This window comes from Artibeus jamaicensis, unplaced genomic scaffold, assembly GCF_021234435.1.
Source record: "Artibeus jamaicensis isolate MK-2021 breed Jamaican fruit bat unplaced genomic scaffold, CSHL_Jam_final contig_391, whole genome shotgun sequence".
NCBI lineage: Eukaryota > Metazoa > Chordata > Mammalia > Chiroptera > Phyllostomidae > Artibeus > Artibeus jamaicensis.
In genome coordinates, this window is record NW_026521814.1 from 14,943,180 (window position 1) to 14,964,433 (window position 21,254).

The 21,254-nt window shown below is 38.9% G+C and overlaps 1 protein-coding gene across 1 annotated transcript in view; it reads right to left on the reverse strand.

Annotated features, from left to right (window-relative positions):
• Positions 1 to 21,254, reverse strand: part of PDE11A (phosphodiesterase 11A) — a 312,626-nt gene that overhangs the window by 204,704 nt on the left and 86,668 nt on the right. The window contains exons 3-4 of the mRNA XM_037130066.2: positions 9,862 to 9,951; positions 4,486 to 4,626 (exon numbers count right to left, since the gene is read on the reverse strand). Coding sequence (XP_036985961.2) covers positions 4,486 to 4,626; positions 9,862 to 9,951 — 231 coding nt within the window. The remainder of the gene's footprint in view (positions 1 to 4,485; positions 4,627 to 9,861; positions 9,952 to 21,254) is intronic.

The following is a 21,254-nucleotide window of genomic DNA, read 5'->3' on the forward strand; positions in this document are numbered from 1 at the left end:
GGAAGAAAAGTTTGAGCATATTTCTTCCTGAAATGATACTTTTTTTTCTGACCATAAAATGTAGTGTATGTAATGCCATTAGAGATGGTGCTATAAATTCATGCTTCGACACAACTGTGCTCTTCGCAAAACAGAACCAAGACTGATAAAGCACAGGAAGAGAAAATCGGAAGGACATCTAGAGGTTAAAAGAAAGAGAAAAGAGAAGGGGAGAAGAGGGGGAAAAAAGAAAGATCTCTGAGGCACAAGCCTAGAGACAGGCCTGCTGTGCTCCAGGTCAGGAAAAAGGCAGGCAGCAAGGGCCGGAATTTCAGCTTCCTCCGGGGTCTGGGGTCTCAGTGTTACTCTGGGACAGATGACTCCACCTCACCTCCAGAAACTGAACCAAGCTGCCTCAGGTGTAATGTAATACTACCACATAGCAGGAGAGCCAAGCCACCCACACTGGACCTCATTCTTGACGAAGGGCCAAGGAACCGTGCAAACTGTCAGTCAGGGAGGAAGAGTACAGGAAACGATGAAAGAAAACAAAGGCGTGAACAAATGAACAAAAACACTTTTCCATGAAAATAAGGTGCAGTGCAAATGAAAACACATATACAATTAATATAGATAGCAGTATACAAAGTTGCTAACAATTTGATAACAATAAGATTGGTAACAAAATGATAACAAATAAATCTCAGGCTATTGATTTGAACACCCCTCTATCAGAGAGTGATAGATGAAAAACAAAAACACTAAGAATATCAGTGATCTGAACAGCATCATTTCATTCTTACTAATAGGTTATGGAAAGCCCATGGGAAAAGCCCTTTTTGGAAAACACTTTCCTCCCTGAGAAAAAGAAAGATGCGTGGAAAGAAGTTTCCCTTCCTTCTTCTCCTGGTACACAGTTAGTCATCAGATGGTATATGCTGCCTGGAGCTGCGCCAGCCTCCTGGGTGATGAGGGTCAAAGCCAACTGCTGAAGGCTGGCCACCGAGGCAAGGAAAGAAAGTTCACGAGCCCGGGTTCTTGATTATACCACCTGGCTGCTACACAATCCCCAGAACCGCGTCCTGCAGACTTCTTTTTTTTTTTTTAATTTTATTTATTTATCTTTAGAGGAGAAGGAGAGAGGGAGAGAAACATCAATGTATGGTTGCCTCTAGTGCATCCCCTGCAGGGAACTGACCTGCAGGGAATCTGCCTGCAACCCAGGCATGTGCCCTGACTGGGAATTGAACCGCGATCCTCTGGTTCACAGGCCCGTGCTCAATCCACTGAGCTACACCAGCCAGGGCCTCAGACTTCTTGTTATATAAGACACAAAGCTTACTGTTTAAGCCATTTCCCTTGTATATTCTCACTTGCCAACATCTCCTAAACTGGATCTACAAATCAAAGCATTTTCAATCAAAATCTCTACAGAGTTTTTCATGGAAATTGAAAGTTACTCTTAAAATCTATATGCAAGAGCAGCGAGTCAAAAATAGGCAAGTCCATTTTAAAGGAGAACAACACTTGCCCTATCAGACACCAAGAGTATTATAAAATTATAGAACTTGGGACAGCGTGATGCTGGTGCAGAAACAGCCCAAGAGACCAGTGGGGCAAACTAGTGAGCTCAGAACCAGACTCAGGTGTACACGGAAACCATACAGCATAGAAGTGGCGCTACAGAGTGGGGGGGGGGGAAACAGCTGAGGCAATGGTTTTATACAAACACACACATACCTACAGCTTTATGCCATACAAAAAAATAAATTCTAGGTGGACATAAAAAACCATAAATACCAGATGGGTTAAAGAAAGTATAAGAGAAAGTCATTTTAACATGGAGGTAAAGCCGTTAAAAAAACATAAAGTACAAATCAAAAAGGATTATTGATAAATTTAACGTTAAAGTTAAAACACTGCATGTAACGCAGATCCCTGCGGGGGGAGGCAGTCCACATGGGCCTTGAGCACACCGTCCTCCGGTGTCTGCCGACACTGCACAGCCCAGACCTCTCTCCATCCGGGTCCTTGCACGGGCTGTGTTTGCTGTGAGCAAACTTGGAGACGTTGTAACACATCTCTCCAAACAGCAGGCCCGACACCCCTCAATGGAAAAGGGACGGATTCTCCAAGCATAATGTTCCTTTTTTGAAATCGCATGTGCAGGCATCTGATGTCCCTGTGGCACTTCGGGGGACACTGTGAGCCAAGACAGTTGTAATGGTTTATAACATGAGGTTTACGTCTGTTTCTGTAAGTATATAAGACAGCATTTTTAGCCTTGGTTCTTCATTTAGATCCATTCAATACTGAATACTAGTCTTATTTATCTCGTCTTTATCCATGCCTTCTCCATCACTTGCTCAGCTGGATATCAACCACTTGTATTTTTCAGGAAGGACAGTTTGGGACTATATTTCCTGACCTCTTTCTTGATCATTGAAAATTTCCTATCTATGGCTTATATAACTGAATATAAATTTGACTGGATTTAAAATTGTAGGGTTGCATTTTCTTTTCCCGAGGACTTTCTAGTTATTGCTACATCTTCTCCTAGCCCTGGAGAATGGTACAGGGAAGTCTAACATGGAATACATTCCTTCAAATAGGTGGCTTGATTCTTTTGTCTGGACGCCTAGAGAATGTTTTATCTTCAAAGTCCTTTAATACTGAATTTGTCTCAGTACTAAGCAGTCAGCACCAACTTTTCCAGAAATAATGTTTTATTTCAGTCTGTAAATTTGAATTTGCCTTTGTTTCAATACAATGTCTTTGTGCTGTAATTTCGAATGTTTTGCCTGCTCCATCTGCCATGTTCTCCTCAGAGATACCAGTTATCTTTATTTTGGACTTGCCATATTCTGACTCCATTTTTTATCATTCTCTCTTAACTTTTTACGCTGTATTATTTTCCATTTCATATTCAATTTTATTCTTCACACCGTATTCTTCATATCATATTTTAGAGTTGTCTTTTCTCCTTTTATGATGTTTTTAATGTAATATTCATGGTTACCTGGCCCCTCGGCCACTTGCCCTCAGGGACCTGGGAGCGACTCAGGGCATCCTAGCAACTGCCCCTTGTTGCCTTTGTGTAGTGAGAGCTGGCAGCCTGCCAGACCAAGGAGCAACCCCGCCCACCCTTTCAAGGGTTCTAGAGTCCGGGGGTGGGGGAGACGCTCGCAAGTCATTCGACTTTCTGAGCATTATATCCTTGTCTACAAAATGAGGATGATAGTAATAGTACTAATCTAATAAGGATGCAGTGAGGATTCAATGAACTCAAGTGCTTCACAAAGCCAACTAGAAGCACGCCATAAGTATGGGCCAGTGTGTATGTGTGTGTTCTGCCAAGGTTTACACAGTCACAGGATACTTGGAAGACCACTGTTGGTTTAAACCACACCTGCTGACATAGAAAAAAACCTCAAGCTCTGCTAAAACATGGGAAAACACTTCTAAGCATTTTAAGCATATATAGCTTTTCTAAAAACATAATGTGTAAGTTTTACAATATTTCTTATATCTCCAAAATTTACCCCAAGGTTCTTATTCTTTGAGAAACACAAACTAAAAAGAAAAGATGATAACCTTTTCTAGGTAAAGCGCAGTAAAATATTCTCTGCACTTAAAAACAGCATTTTATATTTATTGTATAAAAACAGCATTTAATTGCTAGACAATTCTTGGTCTTTGAAGAAAGTTCACAGCAAAAATATCAAATTGCCACTGAGGGTTGGTTTAGACATTTAACTTTCAGGAAGGTAGATTGATGATGATCATTATTTTCAATACTGTTGTGTATTTACCCAGTAGATTTCCCCCAAAGAGTCCAAGGGTTGGTTAACAGAACCTGAAAACTGAGAGGAGGCAGGGTAAGTCCCTGAATTAACTTGATGCTTGCCTTTTGAGTAACAGGAACCCTGCGGTGAAGAAGAAATGAGCTTCCTCCACCTGATTGGGTGCTCTGTGCACTTCAGAAGCAACAAGGCAGACCTCTGCTGCACAGCCCAGCCTCAGCTCAGGTCACTTCATTCAGGTCAGGTATTAAAGGTGCAGGATCCAAGAGCCAAGTGCACTGCTTCTCCAGTGTTGGTTTGCTCCCTCCTCCCAGCGAGAGGGCTGTGGAGCACTGTTTAGACTGAGGGCCTGACTGGGAGCATGTGGAAGGCTGGCCCCTGAGCTTGTGTTCTATTCAGCTCTGTAGTACTGGGCCAACCATTTAATCCCTTAGTTTCCTCATCTGTAAGTATGGGACTGAGATAGATCTCCAAGGTCCCTATCAGTGTAAGAGTCTGTGTTTCTAAGGTGACAGCAAAACAAGACTGAATATACATGTAAAAAAATTAAAAACTTTAATCATATAAAAACTCGCCCCATGATTAGAAGAGTCATGAAAAGAATGGTTCAAGTCACAATTTCACAAACTTGATTACGAATAAACTGACCTTTATTCCCCTACCTCAGTCTCCAACTCTACATGGCAGAGAAAAGAGAACTTACTGGGGATTCGATGTCCTCCAGGAGCAACACAGAACAGCGCTCACATTTCAGCAGAGTTTGGGCCCGGTGCATTATCTTCTTGACGATTTTCTCCAGGTCAGTCTGCTCTTCGAAGAGGTCATTAACCACCTCCAGCAATGCCTGCAAAACGAATGTATTTAGGTGGGTAGAGAACTGAATAAAAATACTGGTTTTTTTCCTCTCAAAATTCCATTTAGTCTTTGCAATAATAAAACATATTTTTGTGTGGCTAATTTTTTAAGCATTATGATTATTTTGACATATGCATATTTCCATATTTGTGTTTAATAACAGGGTCTTGAACTGCAAAACACAACTTGAGAATAGTTCCAGTCTGTATAGTCCCATATAATTCCCCCATACAGCTGTGTGTGTGTATATATACATATAACATATATATATGTATATATATATGAATGATTCTATCCCATATAGCTAATGACTACATGACCCATATACTCATTAATTATAGGCTTCTCCCCCACCCCACACAGTCTTTCTGCGATGCAACTAGGAATAATCCCAACATTTTATAAGTAATGAATACCTGATTTTCTCATTTATTTCAGAAAATTACAAAGCAGCTTTTCCTCACCATCAGGAAGAAATAGTTTCATGGTCAAACTTAAGACTCATTTTCACTAATACACATCTCTCACAGAAGTCTGCAAGAATTATAGTGGTGAATGCTAACTAAGTTCCAGAGTCTTCCAAAATAATACATAACCCCCCTGTTAATTCCTCTTCACAAGAAGTATTGCTTCATCGCAATCAGTCCAGAAAAATGTTTGAATACTATTATATATCTCAGGAAAGAAAACACCATTAAAACAGCAGAAAAAAAGAAAAAAAAGAAATTATTACTTAAAAACTATGTACTCCTTTGAAAAGCAAATTGTAATAACCTGTCACTTTATCCAGCTATTAGCTTGCAGTCTTTGCATTGAAATAATATATATTTGCAGTTTTTCATTACATGGATATTTCCAGAAATTTAAGAATAGTGGGCTATGTACAGGTGGTAGATATTATGCTGCTATCAAATAGCAATCAGAAAATTACATAGCCAGTGAAGTGGCCAGAGGGTGCTTTACTCAATAGAATTTAATAAGATGTGCACTCTGAAGTCCAATACCTCACAAAAGGATGTCATGGGTTTTCAGATGCACATCTATTCAGGGAGATAGAGTTGATCATCATCCCAGGGACATGGCTAATTTCAGCTTCAGCAATGAATTTGATTTGTCCTGGAACCATTTGAAAATTTCTTCTCTGCGTTTAATCAGGTAGAAAAGAATTTGAATGAGTTAATAGCTCTATGAAATGAGTCTTGTTCACTGAGCATCTAAAAGAGGACCAAATGTCCTGGGCAGGGTTTTCTCTCAAGAGAGCTGTGGAAATGGCTAAGGATTGTTCTATGACCCCAAAGTAAACAGAAACACCAGGGGGTGAAAAAGTTTTAACTGCTCCCTCACAGTCTGGCTTTGGGACAGCAAATCACTGTAGAGGTCAGTGTGCAATAATTTCATATTCAACTATAATATCAAAAATGTGGCAACTGTCTGAATAATTACCAATAAAATCCCCTGCTATTAAGGGGAAACATTATTTCTGTAATCATCCAGGCTATTTCTCCAGATGGATGATATTAACTGAACAATTATTTAACTTTGCAATTTGTTGTGACTGCATGGATAGGGCCTCTGGGACCCACACGGAAGAACATTTATCTCAGAGGAAAACCTCATTCTGCTTCGAGTCTTGCACTGACAAATCACATTATAGTAACTTTATTGTTTCTAATTAAAAATTGCTGCTGTACTAACAAGTAATATGAGTTTTTCAAATAATGATGCGGTCAACCTCCAGAACAGGAGAAAAAGAGAAGAAAATCTGCATGATACGCAATTCAACAGACCCCAGAAGTCTTTCACACAGTTGAACGCTCCCTGCTTCCTGACTGCGCACACATTTCCTGCTCCTTCTTCCAGTGATTTTTCTTTACTCCCGGCCTCATCCTTGGATCTCTTCCCTTCTCTTAGCCACACACCGTCCCCCCCTCCCTGGATTAACCCACCTGATAGACTAGTTTTAAACATCATCTCTGCTGATAGTTCCTAAGTACTAATCTTGAATCCTGATCTCCCCAAAATTTAGATTACTTAATTGTTTTGGTATAGCCACCATGCTGAATATTATGCCCTCAGAATTTACTTCTCTTACAATTGAAAATGTTTACACTTTGGCTAGAATCTCTCCATTTGCCCCACACCCCAGCCCTGGCAACCATCATTCTACTCTCTGTTTCTATGAGTTCTGCTTCTCATAGATCCAACATGTAAGTGAGATCATACAGTATTTTTCTTTCTCTGTCTGACATATTTCACCTAGCGCAGTGCCCTCAAGGTCCATCCATGTTGTCACAAGTGGCAGGATTTCCTTCTTTTTTATGGCTGGATAATATTCTATTGTGTATAGATACTATAATTTCTTTATGTACTCATCCATCAGTGGATACTTAAGCTGTTTTTATATCTGGACTATTGTAAATAATGCTGCAAAGAACACGGGGAAGCAGATATCTCTGCAAGATAATGATGTCACTTCCTATGGATATACACCCAGCAGTGGGGTTGCTGGATTACATAGACATTCCATTTCTAACTGGAAGGAACCTCCATACTGCTTTCCGTGGTGGCTCTACTAATTTATATGCTCACAAATGGTGCACAGGATTCCATTTTCTCCACGTCCTCACTCACTTATTATCTCCTCCCACCTTCTTGATAAAATTCATTCTAATAGGTGTGAGGTGTAAGTTGGTAACTTGTAGTTTTGACTTCCATTTCCCTGATAATTACTGATGATGAGCATCATTTCATGCACCAGTTGGCCATTATATGTCTTCTTTGTGGGGGGAAATGTCTATGTAGATGTTCTGCCCATTTTTCAATTGGATTAAATGGGAGTTTTGGTATTGAATTGTATATTTTGGATATTAATCCCATATCTAATATATATCACTTGTAAATATTTTGTCCCATTCCATAGGTTGCCTTTTAATTTTGTTGATTGTTTCTTTTGCTGTGCAGAGGTTTTTAAGCTTGGGGTTAGCTTCACTTGTTTATTCTTGCTTTTGTTGCTTGTGCTTTTGTGTCTGATCCCCCCCCCAAAAAAAATCACTGGATTTTCTTCTAGGAGTTTTACAGTTTCAGGCATTCTATTTAAGTCTTTAATCCATTTCAAGTTAACTTTTGTGATTGGTATAATAGGATAAGGGTCCAATTTCATTCTTTTGCTTGTGAATATCCAGTTTTCCCAATGGTGACCATTTACTGAAAGCCATTAAGTATCCTTGGCTCCCTTGTCAAATATATGTTGACTGTATATGCATGGATTTATTTGGGGGCTATAGATTCTATTCCACTGGTCTAAGAATCTGTTTTTTATGCCAGCACCCAGTGCTTTTATTACTATAGTATAGTTTGAAATCAAGAAGTGCGACTGCCCCAGCTTTGTTCTTTTTCAAAATTGTTTTGGCTATTTGAGGTCTTTCCTCTTCTCTCTCTAGACACACAGATCAAGTGTTCTCTTGTGCCAGGGCCTTTGCATCTAGTATTTCTACTGCCTGCAAAGCTCTTCCTAGATTTTCATGTGGCTTTGCTCCTTCATTTAATCCAGGTCCCCACTTAAATATTATCTCCTTATACAGACTTTCTTAGTCACTCTCTGAAATAAGCATCCTCCCAAACTATTCTTCAACAAGAAGTTTCCATCCCTTTAACTTACTTAATTTTCTTTAAAGCACTTATCACAACCTATACTATGTTATTTTTGGTTTGCTTGTTTTCTCTTTTGTTCCCACTAGAATAGGAAGCTCTCTGAGGGTAGGCACTTTGAATAGTGTCTGAATAAATATTTGTTGAGTGAGTGAATGAGTTGTGCTGTAAATGAACATGTAAAGTTACATGAAGTGTCTCTTAAGGAGTTCATAATGTAGTCAGAGGAGGACCACTGATACTATACAGTGTGATAAGTACCCGTAATAGAACAATGGCAATACATACGAGGAAAAACAATAAATGAAGAAGGGAAGATTAAATAGAAGTCTGAGCTGGAAGTCCTGAAGGAAATTCAAGGCAAATTATACTGAGAGTCGAAAGGTAGACATGAGGCATGGAGGGCAGATGGAGAAACGCGCATAAAGGTGTGAGAAAATGGAAAAAATAGATTGCTTTCTGGAAATTGGGCAATATATTGCTGGGGTGCCAAATGAAAGGAGAGGAAGGATAAGACATGGAGCTAAAGATGGAAACAGGATCCAAGTCAGAGAAAAGGTGTGCTGTGCTGTGCTGAAGACCATGGCTGTAGAGCGAACTGCGTTTGTATGCTGTGAAGTATTTGTAAGTCACAGTGCTTGGCAAATGAAACTTTTAATCAGTTTGACTACCAATTAATTGAGGGTTCCCAACCTTTTAGAACATCTTCTTGTTAAGTATATTTCAAAATTGTGACAGTAATTTCTCTACATTTAAAAGTATAGTAAACCTGGTAGAATTTAATCCCTGTGATAATTTAGAATGTTTTGAGCATCTGTCTTTATTATTTTTTAATTTATTTTTAGAGAAAGAGGAGGGAGGGAGAAGGTGAGAGAGAGAAACATTGATGTGTGAGAGAAGCATCAACTAGTTGCCTCCTGAACACCCCCCACTGGGGCTCTGGCCTACAACCCAGTCATGGGCCCTGACTGGGAATTGAACCAGTGACCTTTTGGTTTGTAGGCTGATGCTCAATCCACTGAGCCACACAAGCCAGAGCATGGTTTTTTTTTAACTTCTAAACTTGTGGAGGTAATGAGACCCATTCTTATGTGTGTGCTTCTTTGTAATCCCATAAAATAGTGTTTACAAGTTATCCAGTTACTTTCTCATAGTCCTCCAAAAAACCTTTCAGTTCAAACCCAAAATTTGTGAGGTAGGGTGAAACCATTTGTAGCACACCTTGCTTCTTAACAGAATTGAATTGTAAAAATATTATTAAATTGTGTTATCGTTTCAAAGCTATAAGTAAGCAAGACTATAACCTGTTGCCTTATAGTGCAGATGTGAAATTAATTTCCTTGTTCAAAGAAGCTGGTACTATTTCCTCCAAACAACAGCAGATAATTTGTATCCATTTCCATTTGGACTCATTGCTTAAGGGGATCTCCAACCATAGACTTGAAGGATTATAGAAATAAAAAAAGGTTCCTGGACTATTCAAAGGTCATCTGCTGTTTTTAAAAAGACATAATGACTCACAGACTCTAGAAAGACAGACTTTTGAGGCTTGGCAGCCATGTTTCTTTTCACTCACCCTGCTTCTTTCATATTCTTTCCTTGAGGCAGCAAATACCTGAGCATTGGATATGGCGATGCCACAGAACGGAAGATACATCTGCATAACCTGGGGACAAAGAGAGTGTTAAGAATATCGAAACATCACAGAACCAAACTCCACATGTCCTGACTATACCCGATTGCAGTATTTTATTTCCACCACAGAAACTGAGTATGGAGCTGTTGACACTAGCAGCTTAACTGCAGAGGGATGATTTTCCAGCATGAACTACCAGATGGTCTCAATCAAGCGTTAAGTCACAACTATGATGACAAAAGTGAAGCAACAGATTATGGTGGCCAAGGCACAGGAGCTGGGTCCAAATCATCTTTATATGCCTTCTTTGAACAATGAACAAATGAATAAACGCTGATATACCTAGAATGAAAGGCAGATGGCTATACTAAAATTTAGAGGTAGACAGGATAGGATATAAATCAATTTTTTATACATATGTATCTATAGCAGGGATCTCGGCTTGATCTTACGACTATGTCAGCTAAAGATTTTAGCATGCCTGTTAGGACAGGTCCAGTATGATCTTAGGGGCCAGAGAACCTAGGAGCTCCATGCAAAAGAGCTCAAATTGTGTCCGCTATTCTGCTGACATAAGTATATATGGATGCAAATCGGCGACATGGTCCTACAAAAGTCGGTTTGAAAAGCGGCTGGGGATTCTGTGAGAGAGCACTACTCCCATGGGAAGAGACAGGTGTGATGGGCCTGATCCTAACAAATAATCTCTCATCACAGGCTGTGTGTCTAGGGATTTTCAGTACTGCCTGGAACTCTCCATCAAATTCGATTCCACGACCTCTAATTCCAGAGGAAGAGCGAGTGCCACAGGTAAAAACATAAATCCTTATTTCCCTAAATCCTCATAGAGTATGTCATTGTGACAAGTGACATATTGTTGGGACTTCTCTAAAGCAGAGGGATAAAAGCTTATTCTCTCTCACACACACACACATACACGCACACACACAGAGCACACTATGATGTACGATGCCTGGCAAAGAGAAACGGCAGTTGTAAAGCAGCAGTTTCTACTATGCCCAAAAGAGGGCAGTGCAGTGCTCACAGTTGCGGGAAGGATGGGAGCAGCAGGAGCACACCTGCCCAGGGGCGGGCAGGCAGGCAGGAGACACTTCTGGGACACCCAGAAGAGAATTACCTGGAGTGGAAAGTGATTTGCAGAGGTCTTGAAGTGGACAAAAGGTGAAGGGAAATTCACATTTCCTACGAAAGTCTTGCTGTGACTACCTCGACATACTTAACTCTCACCTGGGGCCCCTGAAAGTGTTTCAGAATGTTATAGAAGCTAATACTATGGCCTCAGCCTCAAAGAAGAGAAAAAAACCAGTGGGAATGCTATTAAGTAGAGGTATAAAATCAGTGGTTTCATTTTTACAGGTCTTTTTCAGGGTAAATTACTTCACTGAATTTTATTCAAGATAAATGAATATTTAATGAGGGCCTGCTATATGCCAGATACCCTCACTTTATTTCCTCTATTGAATTCACATCAACTCCTGGTGGAGGAACATTATATACATTTTACAGATCAGGAAGCTCAGTATTATGCTCAAACTCACTCAGGAACTGAGGTTCATCTAATTCTACAACTGGTGATTATTTCCACAACACACTGCCTTCTAGAACTAGATGTAATTTTGGTCAGCCTCTGTTTTCCTTTCTTACTACTCCCCCTCATGTCTTTAAAAGTTTGTCAATAAGCCATTATAAAGCTGTGGGCATAAAGCTGCAGATACTCCGCAGAATCTACCTGCCCGAGCCAGGATGGGACTGTTTCCAGCGTCACCTCCACACACAGATAGCACTTCCCTCACGGTTTCCTGTTTTTTCCCCTCTGCAGTGGGGACATCCACTGTGATGGAGGTGGAGGTAAAGAGGAGATATGGATTATTTAAATTAACTTTCCACCCTTCCTTCCTTTCTGTATTTATTTGCTTTCAGGAGCTAAATTGAAGGTGGTTTTTATAGGTCAAGCACATAGGCAGAAAAGAATGATCAAATAGACATGTGAAATGCTTTTTAATAAATAACGGCCTTGCTTCAATTCATGTCAGTTTAATTCAATGTAATATCATTATTTATTGAGTTCCAAGCTTTCAAAAAATCGGAATTTCAAATCAGATGACCATTGTCCTTTATATGGCTGTTCTGTGAGAAAGTCAGCAAGCCACTTAAAGTGCCTACACTTACTTCCTCATCTGTAAAATTCCTGGTTTTACTGGATAATCTTTCTGGTACTTTCGGTTCTAATATTTGGTGATTCTATAATTAGAAACATCAGTGAACTGGAATATTCTATTTGAAAGAGAAAAATAATTCAGTAAGCATCTTATATCTTATTCAAGATAATCATTTATAATAGTAATTGATAAAGTCCTTGGATATGATGTTAAGCATTTTATATGTACTATATCATTTGATCCTTACAATTATATATATTATACTATTTATTCCATTTTTCAGATAAGAAAACTAAGGCTTTGTGAACTTATCCAAAGTTGTTTGAAGATAAATCTTCATGGGTTTATCATATTTCTGCACATCTTAAAAACAAAGGTATTGGCTCTATCTTTCAAGGGTGTTTGTAGAGTGAACAGTCTTGGAAGAAAGATAATGTCTTTTTGCAGAGCAAGAGCAGAATTACTATGTAGTATAAGTAAGGTAATATCAGCATCTGGAGCAGAGTTTAAGCAGGCTTATTGTACATTATAAAAGATTTGAGTTCTCCTTCCTACGTTTAAAGTTCCTCTCCTCTAACACACGCCCTGTGTAAGCTCTATAATAATGTTACTGAAGGTTTCATCTTAAGCTAGAACACCTGTTCACATATCATTAAGACCGTGGTTTATTTTCATCTGTCATATATATATATATATATATATATATATATATATATACACACACACACAACAAATTTACTTAGTATTTATAATTGTAAGATAAGCACCCCAGGAACAATTACTATAATCCATGTTAAATTTCTTTACTCCTTTTTTACCCTGAGCAAGTTTCTATTGATTTATTTTTTTATTCCATTGATTCTCCTATCTACTATATTGTATTTCCTTTATTTTAGTAATTAAGCTAGAAATGTTATGTACACACCTAACAAAATCTAAATTTAACATCTTTAGCCTCCTTGCAAATAAGATAAGGATCTTCAAATACTTTAACTCTCAACATTGTTTTTCTGGTATACATGTTACCTTTTTCTTTCTGTCTTGTATTATTACTACCAATTGGGCATTATTATTATTAGTCAAAGTTTATGGATATTTACCCATGTATTTAACTGTTTTTTTAATTCATTCATTACATTATGCTTTTCTTTTTTCTGGGATAGTTTTCTCACTTTTTAAAAACCATCCTTTAGAACATTCTTTAGCATCAGTGGCAAATGGACTTGTTTTGTTTAGTATAAAAATATCTTTATTGTATAATAATTTAAAAGATAATTTAGCTGGGTATACAATTTTAGGTGACAGATATTTTCTCTCAGTATTTAGGAGGTGTTATTCTTCTATAATGTGCAGTTGATGCTGCTAAAATATCAGCTATCAATCTAATTCTTTGTAGATTTTTCATCGTAGTCTCTGGAGGACCTCTTTATGCCTTTGGTGGACAAGTTATACTTTTCCAGCCTTAATCAAAAGCTTAATGAGTCATGTATGTGTGTGTATATATATATATATATATATATATATATATAGAGAGAGAGAGAGAGAGAGAGAGAGAGAGAGAGATACATATATAATCCAGCGCACACAATGCCATTTTTTAGTACAAAATCATGAGCATTCAATTCTGTTATGTTACAATATCACACTCAAGCACACCACACAACATTTCAGGTGACATGTTCAATTTGCTGTCCATCTCGTGTGAGACATTCACACACTCTACCAACCACACTCAGTCAAGACTTATTTCTGCTGGACCCTGTGTGTATGTGTGTAAAACTGCATATGGAGACAATATCATACCTTCATGACACATTGCAAACTGAGACTGGACCTTTATTTACCAAGCCAATGATCAACACTCCATGGCCAGATTCAACTCCATTATAAATATCCATATGACAATATAATCTATAGAATTTCTAAATAAATGTGCAGGATAAGCAAACAAATACATTTTGAAAGCAGAGAGTAAGAAACTGAAGCAGCAGGAAAGAAAATAAAAGATAATAAAAAACAAAATATTTTAGTATCTCTTTTTTCCATCTCAGTGCAACAGACGTCTTTAGAAAAAGATCTACTACTCTAGTCTGCTTTCTCTGAAGTCCCCCTCCTCCATGAAAAAACACTAATTTGGCCTTTACCACCGAGTTTCCGAACGCCAAAAGGCTAAAAAGCCTTAATGACTAAGAAGCTAATGAGTCTGTACACCCTTGTGAATCACTTTTCAGCTTGAAAGCACTTCATGAACATTGGCTAATTAATCTTTACAACATCCCATGCAGAAATGGAGTTAAACTAAAGTCATTAAACAGTGCGAGAAAGTCACTTTAGCCCTCGAAACTCATGAAAAGTATCACTAATAAGCATAAAATGTGAGCACTGGGACTTTCCATCAATGTCCTAAAGAAAGACAGTAGGTACCAAGCCTTTGCAAACTTACACACCACAGAGAAGGCTGTTAAAGCCCCATGATCTGGTCTGCTCCAATTATATATCATTGAAGAACACTGGGCTTCTACACTAGAGATTCTCAGTGAGGGGCCTGGGACCACGCTCTTTATGGACCCCACTCCCGAAGGCAAAGCTCCCTAAAGAGTCACGTTGCTGTGGGCCAAACCAGTGGGTGAGAGAAGGTTTTTCCCCACCATTGTAGAACATCTCCTTCCTCTGTGCAAATCCTGGCGTTTGTCTCTGAAGTCCCTTCTGGCCTCAGGCATTAACTGTTAGGCAAAGCTTTACTGATTCGGGATCCACTGACTTAAAACGGGTGATGTTTTAAGATAGTTGTAATTCAAATGCTAAATAAGTCTTCAAGTAAAGTAATTTGGAAAATAAGTTATCAAAATATAGAAGTAGTCATATTATCTTCACATAATAAAACATTTTCCACATCTTTTAGAAATAGACTATTAAAATGGTTTTAAAAATGGGTTTGAAGTTTTCCAGACTCCAGAAGAAATTCCTGCTTCCAGAGGTACAGTTTGGTTCATCGCAATAAGCTGGATTCTATCTCAAGAAACAGGATCACAAATGAATATTTTCAGCTCACACCAAAGTATATGCTTTTGGCTAAAGCATGCCTGCTTCTAACAGTGTTGTCCTTTTTTGAAGAAAATAGTCTTCAAAAAATGCACAGAGATAACTTGTACCAAATTCTTTCTTAAAAAACATTGGCATGCAATAGATGATCCAATTACATACTCTGTAATGTCCACTGTAAGAAGTAACATTCTAAAGCAAATGGGGAGGTTTCATTTACAAAGGATGAGGGAGAGTAAGAAGGACAATAAAGGAAAAGGAGATGCTCACTCATCTTCCACTTTCCCTTCTTAGGAGAGGGGCATACAGGTGTTTCTGCTTCTGCCCCTGGGTATTAAAGCCGGGAACCCAGAGGAAATGGAAGGAATACCCTTCCATTAGTCTCACTTCTCTCCTTGAAGACAGTTTTGGCTAAAATAACCCCAAGAGGCCAAGCTTACGCAAAGGTAGAAAGACTGAGTAAGTAGCCTTGTAAGTAACAAGTAGTCTCGAAGCATCAATACCTCTCTCTGTCTTTTACAGGCTCTGGGTCTGCTGAGCACTTAAATCATTCAACTACTAGTCATATCATCCAGTAACTTTATTTATTTTTAAAAGATTGTATTTATTTATTTTTAGAGAGAGGGGAAGGGAGGAAGACAGTAAACATGAATTGATTACTCTTGCATGCTCCCAGACCTGGCCTGAAACACAGGCATGTGCCCTAGATTGGAAATTGAAACAGCAACCTTTTGGTTCACAGGCTGGAGCTCAATCCACTGAGCCACATCAGCCAGGGCCGGTTAGAAATAATTTTATTTCTAATTGGTACATCCCAACTCCTGAGACTTTAGAAAAATAACCCTCTCATGCCCAGAGGCAATTCTAAGTTTCTACCCTCTTAATCAGACACTCCATCGAAGGGTAAACCTTCAGAGAACCCATTTTAGGAGCCCTGTCCTCAGACAATTTGTATTTTTTTTCTCATCATAGATTTCAACAGTAAAAAAGTACTCATATTTCTATGACTCAGGAGTAACCCCTACTAATATTTTGGAGACCATCATTCAAGTTTTCCTCTCTCTTTCTCCCTTCACATAAACACATATAAACTAACACATATTTTTCACTTTTTATAACTAGCTATTAATTATTATGACTAATTCCTATAGATACAAAATATCTCATTGTATATTATAGAAAAAGAAAATTTACATTGAAAGAAAGTAGCTTAGTATTTGCCTGGGCTTGTGGAGGTAATGAGATCACAGTGGTCCCACCTCACCCTCAGGGGAGACGTTGTAAGACTCTCAGCGGGTGCCTGAAAACACACATAGTACCAACCCTATACATACTGTATTTTTCTTATGCACACCTATAATAAATTGTAATTTATAAATTAGGCACAGTAAGAGATTACCAACAATAGCTGCTAATAAAATAGAGTAATTAGAACAATATTCTGTAATAGAAGTTATGTGAATGTGGTCTTAGTCTCTAAAATATCTTACTGTACTGCACTCATCCTTCTTCTTGTGATGTGAGATGAGGCAGTGCCTCTGTGAGGAGATGAAGGGAGGGCAGTGACGCAGGCATTGCGACGCAGCGTTGGGCCACAGCGAGGGTCACCTGAGTACCAACACTGCGATAATGGGAGAGTCGATCTGACATTCAAGATGGTACTAAGTGGCTGTGGGGCTGGCAGCCACACAGTATGGAGATGCTCACAAAAGGGCGATCCACATCCCCGGACAGAATGGGATGGGGTGAGGCGTCATTGTGCTATGCCAAGCGGTACACAATTTAAAACACAGGAATTGTTTATTTCTGAAGTTTTCCATTGAACATTTTCGGACCGCGGTTAATCGTGGGTAACTGAAACCGTGCAAGGCGACACTGCAGATAAGGGGGATTCCTGTAGTACCTTAAACTCAGCGCTCCAAAGTCTGTCATCCCAATGCCCCCTCCTCCTGGAGAAAGAGAGCTTGCTCCTCCAAACTGCCCTGTATGTGCCAGATGAGCAGCTGACGTCGAAATTACCCAGTTCCAAACCCTCGAAGTTACCTTTAATTGCTATTCATGTAGAGGCACAAGCAAGTCAGCAATTAGGCAGATTTCGAAGCCTGCATCCCCATACTCTTATCTCTCTGGCCCAGCACTGCCGTCCCTCACCGTCGGTGGGTTATTGTAATAGTAACTGAGACCATCTCATACTTGTAATGCACCCAAGAATTCACTACCATGGGTTTTCTGACTAGAAAAGTCATACATTTAAACATGCTGGCTAACTGTCCCAATGTGCCTTCTTGTCATAGTTGAAGAATGTAAAAAATAATAGAAATTCCTTAGGCACATTAAAAAGTAGGGTTTTTTTTAAACTACTTTTGTGTGAGCATTTTTATGCCACATATAGCATGGTTTAAAATCTCATTAGGAGCTCAACAGAAAATATCTCCAATATTTAAGACTGTGGCTTGGTATTTTATAGATGATTATGGAAGATATATAAAAATAGTGAGGAAACATAAAGTTGCTATTCAGAGAAACACAAGACCCAGAGGGGATTCTTCTACTTATATATCTTTTTTTTCCAAAAATAATTCATCATCAAAATGCAATGCCAATGACATGGATAATAAACCATAGTATTTTTTAATTTCCAGCAATATTCTCCAGTGGAGGAGAAACAGAGAAGGCTATAAAAAACATGCTTAGAGCATTAATATTTAGCTAACATAACAGGACCCTAAAAGGAATATTATAAATGTAAAAGCCTGGATCAAATCCCTATGTTGTGCCTATGCAACTAAAGCATGGAATTTGTACCTAGTAAGTTCAGGACATTCTGAACAGACATCCTTGAAGACAGAGAGGGCTTACAGTTTGGCTTGACAACAAACAGAACTTTATGAAGGGTTACTCATCGCTACCAGAGTAGAGTATAAATCCTAAGAGGCAAGAGGAAGCTTTCTAGGTGGGACAACCCGTAATTCAGTAAGGTTTCTCATTCTGTATCTTGGAACAGTCTCGCTAACAAGCAGGGAGGCTTTAAAGCCAAAATGCTTTACTGCCCCGCCCACACCTTCCACTTCTCGCCCATCAGTCTGTCAGCAGTGCGGTAGCCTCACCACCTCCTTTAGCTGCCGTTTCTTTTCATAACTCAAATATTTATGACAAGGGACAAATTTCATGTAAAGTAAGCAAAAAGAATAAAATTATAAACCCAAAGAATGCAGAAGGGAGGAATTAATCTCTTAAAAGGCTGGGAAAACAACAGATGGGAAAACAACTAGTAAAATTGATAAGTTAGAAATGGTTCTTGCAGGGAAAAAGCAGTAAGACAAATCACTAGCTAGTTTAATCAGAGAGAAATCTTGCTAATATAATTACAGCTACAGAAGAGAACTAAAAGAATCATAAACTTTTTTGGTATAATATTAAGCTTATGAGTGTGAAAATCAGGTGGAACTGTGTGAATTTTTTAATTTAAAATGTATTTTTATTTTTTTCCTCTCTCTTTCTAATTGTTGTTCAAGTGCAGTTGCTTCTATTCCTCACCACCCCTCCCTCCCACCACTCCCGCCGCCAGCCATCCCCACCTCCCACCCTTGACCCTACTCCTCTTTGGCTTTGTCCATTTTTCCTTTATACCTGTTCCTTGATGACCCTTCCCCCTCTCCCCCACCCCCATTGTCTCCTCCTACTTCCCTTCTGGTTACTGTCAGTTTGTTCTTTATTTCAATGTCTCTGGTTATATTTTGCTTGCTTCTTTGTTTTATTAATTAGGTTCCACTTCTAGGTGGGATCATGTGGTATTTGTCTTTCACTGACTTACCTCTCATGGGTCAGAATGGCCATCATAAACAAATCAACAAACAATAAGGGCTGGTGAGGTTGTGGAGAAAAGGGAACCCTAGTACACTGTTGGTGGGAATGCAGACTGGTACAGTCACTGTGAAAAACAGTATGGAATTTCCTCGAAAAACTAAAAGTGCAACTGCCCTCTGACCCAGCAATTCCGCTGCTGGGATTATAGCCTAAGAACCCTGAAACACCAAGTCAAAAGAAGCTATGCACCCCAGTGTTCATAGCAGCACAATTTACAATAGACAAGTTCAAGAAGCAACCTAAGTGCCCATCAGTAAATCAGTGGATCAAAAAACTATAGTATATTTACATGATGGAATACTATGCAGCAGAAAGAAAAAAGGAGCTCCTACCCTTCGTGACAGCATGAATGGGACAGGCTGAGCATTCATGCTGAGTGAAATAAGCCAGGTGGTGAAAGGCAAGTACCATAGGATCTCACTTATAAGTGGAACCTAATTAACAAAACAAACAAGCAAACGAAATATAACCAGAGACATGGAAATAAAGAATAAACTGACAGCACTGCCTTCTCTTCCAAGAGGAATGGAGTGTCTCCATAAAGACACCACCTTTCAAACAGGGGCTGAATCCAAAAGCTTAGGAGCCATGCTCCGCATCCAGCAAATAACCATATCCTATCTCTTTCACCTGTTATCTCTCAACATTGTCTGCTTCCCTTCATCATCACATCCCACTCCCTCACCTTCACCTCCATCCAAGCTCCCCTCATGGTTCTCCCATGGCTTCCTACTGCTAAAAGGACTTCGCATTCAAAGCCCTCCACGATCTGACCCCCATATACTTTCCTAGACTCATGTTCCAGAACTCTTCTCCTTCCACATCCTTTGTATCCTAGCCACAGTACATTGTTCATTCCTATGCATAATGAAGTTGTATACCTTTTTTTGTTGTTTACTACTGTTCCCTCATTCTAGAATGTTTTTGCCTTCTTTGTCCATCTGTCAAGCTCTCCTTATTTTACAAATACCAGGTCAAATTTTATCTCAGTAAAATCTTTCTGGACCTACCATTTTCTCTCTGTCACCTCCATTCCATCAAACCAGTAGCTGGCACATCAATACTTTTATAGCTCTCTGTACAATATATACCATTCATGGTTGATTTTTATTAATATCTATAAGCTGAATAGATTGTGAATTGTTTGAGGGCACAGACAGTGGCTTACTCATCTTCCTGTCTTTCTGCCACTTGGCACAGGGCCTAGGATAGGCAAGAACTCAATATATGTTTTCACTGCCTACCTTCTAGACTCTCTGTTACAAGTGAACAATATCCCAACTAGATCTGGCATAAGCAGAAAAAAAACATTTATTTGTCTACACAATAAAAAGTAGTAGAACTAGCTCCAGCAGGTACTGGATTAGAGCTCAAATGAAGTCATAAAATGTTTCCCCTACACACCTCTTATCTGAGCTTTCCTCCATGTGGGCTTTATTCTCAAGAACTGCATTAGTTCTAGACTTTCCTTCCAGGTGAGATTTCAAGAGTACAGAGAGAGTATCTTTTCCCTGACAAAAATGCTGAACCTGGCCCTGAATGGCCCAGATTGGGTTATGTGGTTATTGTTACACCCACCCTTGAGGTCAAAGAAAACCAGTCCTCATCTAGGCCAATACTAAGCCATATGGCCATCATTGTGCTTGGGTAGAAACAAAGATTGAGAATGAATATGGTAATGATCCAGAGGAAAATCGAGGCCCCACTACCAAGATTTTGAGGTCCCAAAACTTGTAAGTATGCACAAGTAATTTAGAGAATTCTTAGAGTAAATTATCATTAGCCTTCCTTTGAGACAAAATTCTCATTGTTACTTCACTTATTTAAAATTTCATGAAATTTGAAATCTAACCCTAAAAACATTACTGGGTTCTTAAGAGTATTAGGTTATTAGTTTGATGTTTCTGAACATTCAACATAGTAATACCTAGCACATAGTGGCCACTCAAACAATAGTACCGAATAAATGAAAGAACAACTTAGTAAATAACACAGTCTAGCCCTAGCCAGGTAGCTCAGGTGCTTAAAGTGTCATCCCAATAAACCAAGGTTGCAGCTTTGATTTCCAGTAAAGGCACATAAAGAATCAAACAATGAGTCAATGAATTCATAAATAAATAAGTGGAACAATGAATTTATGCTTCTTTCTCTCTCATTCTCTCTCTCCCCCTTCCTCTTTCTCTCTAAAATCAATAAATAAAAATTTAAAAAATTAAAATAACAATCTATAAAATAAGTTCTAAA